The sequence below is a fragment of the Antrostomus carolinensis genome, unplaced genomic scaffold (assembly GCF_000700745.2).
Source record: "Antrostomus carolinensis isolate BGI_N321 unplaced genomic scaffold, ASM70074v2 scaffold4271, whole genome shotgun sequence".
Classification (NCBI taxonomy): Eukaryota; Metazoa; Chordata; class Aves; order Caprimulgiformes; family Caprimulgidae; genus Antrostomus; species Antrostomus carolinensis.
The window spans coordinates 1-7,601 of record NW_010296157.1 but is presented as its reverse complement, the minus strand read 5'-3'; the positions used below and the strand labels follow the sequence as shown (position 1 = coordinate 7,601).

General features: G+C 37.0%; 1 protein-coding gene across 1 annotated transcript; it reads right to left on the bottom strand.

Annotated features, from left to right (window-relative positions):
• Positions 1 to 579: 579 nt before the first annotated feature.
• PTPRC (protein tyrosine phosphatase receptor type C) lies at positions 580 to 7,584 on the bottom strand. The gene is made up of 10 exons (XM_010178177.1): positions 7,433 to 7,584; positions 6,838 to 6,973; positions 5,987 to 6,136; positions 5,456 to 5,546; positions 4,962 to 5,095; positions 3,672 to 3,806; positions 3,228 to 3,350; positions 2,627 to 2,805; positions 1,809 to 1,944; positions 580 to 1,013 (listed from the first exon to the last, which is right to left on the bottom strand). Exons 2-10 carry the CDS (start codon positions 6,928 to 6,930, stop codon positions 741 to 743), a joined length of 1,314 nt encoding a protein of 437 aa, XP_010176479.1. The 5' UTR covers positions 6,931 to 6,973; positions 7,433 to 7,584; the 3' UTR covers positions 580 to 740.
• Positions 7,585 to 7,601: the final 17 nt, after the last annotated feature.

Genomic DNA, 7,601 nt, shown 5'->3' with positions numbered 1-7,601 from the left:
GGCAGTCTTTTAAGCTCTAAGAATAAACAGAATGTGTTTTCTATCAGAATTGTTGGAATCATTCAAACACCAATCTCCAAACTCCTCTTTGAGTCTAACATTGAAGCTCAGATTAATATATGTGGAGCAACAAGGACACCTTGAGGCAAGTAAGAAAAATACAAAAATTTGTATTCCACATTGGTATGGGAAGATTTACAGATTCTCTGTAAGTCTGAATTCCTTGGAATTGCCACATGATGTAAATCATGAACTCTTAAAACTGTTTGGCAAAGTCCCACAAGTCCCAAAGAATATTATGAAAGCAGTGCTCAGTCAGCACTCACAAAATGCTAGAATATATCCTTACCAGTTACATTAATTTACTTGCTAATGGTTTTAAAGACAGACCTGTTTTTGCAACACACCGATCTTCTTGTTCCGAGTTGCTCTTCTCCTTGCTACAGAAGTAAAAAAATTTCCTTCCTACTGCTCAGCATTGTATTACACTGTACATATTTGTTAAAGAAAAAGTATAAAAATACTGAAAAGGTTTCTGAAGAAGTATTAAACGCAAATCTACATAAAAACTAAACTTTCACAGTTGTTACTCTACAAGTTTCAAGTATCCCTTTAAATTTGTACCTTTGAAAAATGTTTTCCAAAAGAAATGGTGAGAAGAGGAAGAAATCTTTTACTTCTTATTTTAAGATTTTTTTGCACATGAAAAGCAATTTATTTATTTTTTTCTTTAATAGCCTCTAAGTTAGAACTGGAGTTGTGGGGCCGTTTGTAGAGCTTTCTGTTCCCTTAGTGCTATCTGCAGCCTTAGAATCATCACGTACTTCAGAAGGCTCATTTTCCTCTGGCGTTGGTGGGGTAAGGTCAATAGTGATCAAATCAGTTTCCTGATCTGGTTTTTCTACTTCACTGCAAAATTCAACTTTGTCTTCCTGCTGGCTGTTCTTCTTTATTTGTCCATTCTGTGCAGGGTAGGTACTGGCAATGGTGTCATAGAGAAATTGGTAATGTTCCTTAAATATAAAGAGAAGAAGTTAGTATGAATGGAATGCTCGGAGCGCAAGAATAAACCCATTCTTTCTCTGTTTTCTTAAATATTAGAAATGTAACATGTAGTTGAACATGCAAGACTGCAAATGAAGCAACTTCCATAGTTTTGGGGGTCAAGAGTGTTTCTTCTCTGATTTCATGTGTATGTAATGTCTCTGTAACTGCCTGCTTCAGACACTTCCAGTTGAATCACTCAGTACCCTCTTGGTTCACAAAGTCCCAAATATATGGTTTTTAGAGTACCTAAGTTATAAACAACACATACTGTAAGGAGTCTAGGAAAGTCATCAAATAACCTACCCCATATCAATGACACCTAGGTCTAGTTTGTTAGTAAATGCATAATGTATGCCACAGAGAAACAATTCCTCTGGCATGATTTAAACAAAACAAGTTGATGGCTGCTAGCCTGTGAAATGGAGTTAGCCTCCTAACTCTGCAGAAGTTAAGGGACACTCTGCACGTACATCCCTGAAGCATCTGCAGAAACAAATTTATGCAATTTATAATTTTATAATATGCACCTTTCCACAAAGAGAGAGAATTAGAGAGGCAACAGAATTGCAGCTCTGGACATCTCACAAACTCTTTCATTCTTATCAGTAACGGCCAATTCCCAACTAGTGGTGAGCAGCTGTGGCTGTCCTGATTAGAATTAGTGTTCCCTGTGCAGAATTTATGCATGAGGTTACAGGGATATTAGTGACCATGACAAGTAATCTCACTTTTTTTTCTGGTAATTCTTAAGATTTACTTACAAATGTGGAGACCACTCCCAGCCTAGTGCGACGAAGAGCTTTTACTACTTGGAAAACATCTACTACTTCTTCTGTTTCTGCACTTTCCAAGAGGGTCATTAAAGCACAAAATACACCAGTTTGCTGTGATCCGTCACTAGAAGATGATGTAAAATGTACACGTAAATTTAAAATGAAAAATCAGCAGATCCTCTGATTAAATGTTAGATTTATTTCAAAGTCTACATAATTAATTACATTTATAAAACATTTTTTCCTGGGCTGAAATTGTCATAATTAATACTACCTGTAGTACACACACAAGACATAGTTTATCTAGAGGCTACCTGGATCTCACATGGTCATTTAAGGGGTAAGAGAGAAATTAGAAGCTTCAGACTTACAGTCTCAACAATTGTTAGCAGGATTATCCTCTTGTTTAGATGGTATGCAAGGCTATTCCTGGAAATGGTCCTAAGAAAGTGGGTTTACGTATTGGAGTGAGAGATTAACCTAAAAGCTCTTCTGGACCTTCATAAGTAGTACGCCACAAAAGCACTCTGACCTAGCATTTCTTCTCAAAATATGTGTACCAGGCAAGAGCAGCTAGCTCTGACCACCTACTCCACACCCACACTTGCCAAAGAGAAGTGTGCTCACTTTTCAGTATTACAATCAAAAATGTCAAGCTTGAGCAATTTGAGGAATCTTCTAGGAAGAGCTGAGTCTCCAGACACATGGAAAGGCTTGTGGAAAAATGTAGGCACCCCAAAATTGTGGTTGCTACATATATCCAGAACGTAGAGCTAGGTTAAGGTATGTGCTGAATTCAGACCCACCGGCAGTGGATGACAAGCGGGACACTGCGGCTTCTCCTGTTGTCCTCAGTGACTGGTCTGGCTGGGACTTTTTGTTTGAGGTTGAGAATCATGCTGACTAAATCTTTGGCGTCTTCTGGAACATCCAAGCCACCCCACTTGTGATACTGATACTGATACACCTTCTGTGTTTCTTTTGTCTGAAAAACAGCAGAGGAGATGGGGTCAATGTTCAGGTTAAAACAAAGATTCACATCATACTTCTATTGCAGCTGATTTACAAAAGAAAAATCATATTCCTGAGGAACTGCATGGTAATATGACTTCTACCTTATGAATATGAGGTAGGTAGACATCCAAACTTTGCCCAAAGTACAAAAGAGAGCTGAGAACAAACCTCAGACTTCACTACCACCATCTCAGCAATTCACTAAATGGGAAACTTAAGCTAATTTATAGCATTTATTGTGATTAGCTGCTGGTCTTGAAGAGAAAAATATTTCCATTTCTTAGAGCAGGGGGTAAGTGCAGTGGGTGCTGTCCCTTCTTTTTAGATAGGCTACGTTTATAACAGGGAAATTAATTTAAAACTTCCTTTTAGAACCTGCAAAGGAACTTTTACCTTCAGATGCGTAACATCAAATGCACGTATGGTATAGCTAGGAGAAGAGTTGACATCCGTTATTTGGACTTCTATGCCATCATAGATTCGTTTTCCTTCACCCCAGTACTGTGCACAGAGTTCCTAAAATGGACAAAAGTGCAAGTCAACGCTGACCATTCAAACCTCCTTTTATCTTCCACATGCATTTACTGAATGTATTGACTTTAAAGTAGTAGGAGCGTCATCATATTTTTTAAAAAATGGCATCGTACACTCTTCCCCTCAAAAATTCATTAGAAAGTAAATTACAAGGTAAATAATAGAACAAATTGCATTGGAAATCCAAATTCCTCATCCTATGAAACACAGTTAACCAGAAGAAGGGAATGACAGAGTGCAGTGCAGTGTTTTCTTCACATATAGAGGACCCTTAATATGTCAGTGTGAAAACCATGCCCTCACCTGATCTCCCTCTTTCAGCTCTGTCAGCATAACAATGACTTTGACTTTTCTTTGGAAGACCATTTTCCAGAAGTCAGAAATAGTTTCCTGCAGTGGTCCCTGTGTTGCAATCATGGCTTTCGGACCCCAGTAACCCTATAAAAGAAATTTTAAATATTTTTTTTTCTTAAATTCATTTAAAATGTGATTGTCAAGCAACAGAACTCATTGTTATTTAAAGACTACCCAGTAAAATAAACTAATGAGCCTTTTGTTTATAGGGAATATATGCCTATCACAGTAGGCAATGGTTTGACAGGAATTCTACAAGCCACAGGACATTAAACTCAGAACTCCTAACAACAGTATCACTTTCACATTGACAACAAGGTATATTCATGCTGCAGTGGGTGAGACCTCACCCCACCATTTTTTGCAAAGCATGTTTTCAAGGGCTAAAACATTTAATTCTACATAGCTGTTTAATGTGACCACTAAGAAATTGAGTTTATACCACACAAAGTTAGTGCACTACTCAGTTCACACAGAGCTACAAAAAAGTAAAAATACATTTACTTTGAATAAATATCCTAACTGTGCAGCATTTTAAAATTCAGATAAATTGCTTTTAGCTAGTAATTCCATTAAAATCAGTTACTTCATTAGTGACTGATAATGGCTCTCTCCTTTTGGAGGTACCTATGATTCCAAAAAACTGATGGCTCCAGTACTCACTAGTAGGATTTTGTATATGTGAATAGCTACACTCACATTTCACTAACAGGGAAAATATTAATATGGATCAACTCATATGTAGGCAGATGCCCACTAATAGAAATACTTGTTATCACAAGGCCAATCTGAAAGCCAGGGGTTTTAAACACAACGCGCGTGTGCACACACACACAAAAATGTTTTTTTCTGTTTAATCTCACTATTTGAGATTGCACAGTCTAACACCATGTAAGGGAAAAAGATTCTTCTTATTACTGCAGCAAAACATAGAAGACTATAAAACTATAAAAGTATTTCCCAATCAACTGTCAGATCTTTCTCCCTTATTCAGGTAAATGTAGGTGTTCAAGAAAAGTGTAGATGTAGCAATCAGGGATATGGTTTAGTGGGCATGGTGGTGATGAGTTGACAGTTGGACTGGATGATCTTAGAGGTCTTTGCCAACCTTAATGATTATGTGATTCTGTGAAATCCTATTCTATTTGTGAAGCCAGTAAGAGAACAAGAGCTCAAGCTAGAACATAGTTTTAGATGAAAGCTTGTTAAATTCTTATAGCAGATCCTCTAAATACATACAGTTATGAAGGAAGCATTGATGTATTTGCTTGATTCCTCGCAGTCGCTGTCCTCATCTGAGGAATCATCTGAATCACGTTCACCCTCCTTACTGCTTTCATCTTCAAGCCTGATCGGCACCCGGTTAAAGTCATCTGCATGAGACAGTGTCACCATCATTCCACGCTATTGCTCAGGTATAGCACTAGAGGGGAGCTGTCCCTCAAATGCAGGGGAGAAAATAGATAGAAAAGGGACAATCCTTTCACAACAGACTGCAGAACAAAGGCTACTTTATTTGAAATAAACTCAAACACTCCCACTAAGTCACATTTTTAAAAACTAATCTCTTCTTTTTTAAAGCACTATGAGAAGTTTCTAATTTTACAGCGTTGAGAAAATTAATCAATGAAATATATCTCAGTAATTTACCATCCTCATTTTTTTCAAAATTTCAGAGGTTTTCTTACAGAAGATAACAGATAAAATAAGGGAAGTTCATGGAAAATACTTACATGGAATTATGTTGGCATTCCTATTTTTGCTCTTATTTTCCTCACGATTCCCAGTGTTCTGTGTCCGCCATCCCTTATAGGAAGGTAATCTCTAAAGAAAGAGTATGCTTGGTATTGTGCTTAATTAAAAGTGTTCCCGGGATCATTGTCCCCTCTGGACACCCACACCCAGTCTTCATCTCCCAGTCCCTCACTTCTTACTTAAATTCTTTAAACTTCGGGCATATCTGGACTATAGTTTAAAAATGCCTGCTATACCATGTACAACGGCACAGGAAATCATGCACATAGACACAAGTAATCATTCTGTGCTCCCCATCTTTGTTAAAAATATTAACATCAAAAGCAGGAATAAAATTTCATTAATTTACAGCTTTTTTTCATGAAAGTAAAGAAACTGTTTTTGTGCCAGAGAAATAAAATAGCACAGAAGTGATCCAATATGTATGGTATCTCCATCTTATGACTATCATGAAAGGCATTTTCTAATGTAAGTGGGAGGTAAGGGATTAGAATCCAATGGTTATTTACCTGAAACTCTGCTTCCAGCAAAGAAGGATCACTTGGAGGATCTTTTCTTTTCAGATTGTTAAGATAGGAATGCAATTCTGAGAGACTGACCTCTGTTTCTCCATACTGATTGTATTCCACTAGTGCTTGATGGATAAGGATGTACTGTGACTGATGTATCCCATTTGAAGGATTTAAAAATGATGTTATTAAAGAGGAAAAAAAAAAAATAAAAATATAACTTTTAAAAACCATTATAAGAAACTACTACTCCCATGATGTTATTAGTGTTAATATTATTAAGCATTAACATTAAATATGCATTAAATACAAGTATTAAAAATCAGAGTTGCTTCTAAATTAGACATTTTGGAGCACATTTAGTGTGCTGGATGAAAAATGTTCTGCAAATAAATGTGATGTCATTCGAGAACTATACAATTGAGATTTGAAAAATCTGCAAAATGCTTAAATAAATTAAAAATATGCATTGCATCAGTCCATAACTTTTGTTGTACTCTCAACCCAACTCAAAATCCCACCTAGACAGACAGTTTTTAGAATCTGAAAAATAAATTTGACTATGCAAACTCAATTTTGTATTTGTGAATTGTATGCCAAAAGCTGGATTATCAATTCTAAAATGTTCTTCTTGGCTTCTTTTTTTAAAGCCTAAACTTAAAAAGTTGAAGTCCCTAAAACTCAAATACTATTTTGGAAGATTTTCTCTCTTAATATTTTTCAGAGCTGTATTTTCTATGAACTTCAACAGAACTATAGCAGCACCCAAGACTGAGCAGCACACTTCTGAGAAATACTGATGAAACCCTAGCAAAGGAGAGTTCTAAGTGACAAGAGTTTTAGTGAGGTACCTCCACTTGAACCATAAGGCACCGCTGTCGACGCAGCTTCACAACATAGCCATAAACATCCACCCTGCCTTCTGCATCCAGCCCCTCCAGCATGGCATCAATTCCTATATATGTCCCAGTGCGCCCAACACCAGCACTGCAAAGCACAAAGGGATTTGGTTACCGAGGAGGAATGGCATCTCCCAGTCCTACTCTGAGAGGGGAGCAGTCAGTGAGAGAGCAAAAGTGAAAGTGTTTAGCAACGGGATATGAAGCAGCTGTAAATTAATTGGCAACACAAATAATTAGGAGTTTGTATTTTAAATATCTTTTAATGAAAGTAAGGCAACTATTGCCAAATGTGGTGCTTATAGCCAGAATAGCCCAACATTTATCCAAAATGCTTTCCAAAAGTCTATGTATCCTCAGATTTTATTGACCTGAATATTCTTCAGAAAACAAGCCTTTTTATGCATCTTTGTACGCTTCACTCTCAAGTAATCAAGTCACAAAATTTGGGATCAGCCAAATAACTTTGATAGCTCCCTTTTCTGAATAGCTTCACTTCATGTTCATTTAACATCAACATATTTTTTTAAAAATAATATATATTTACCTGCAATGAACCACTATTGGGCCACTAAAAAAGTTGCTGAGAGCATTAACTCTGCGTCGGAGTTTGAGAAGGAGATGTGGATCCTCAGGGACTCCATGGTCTGGCCAGCTTGTGAACTGAATATGAGTGACATCTCTTCCAGATGTCCTTTCTCTTCCCTAGAAAAAGT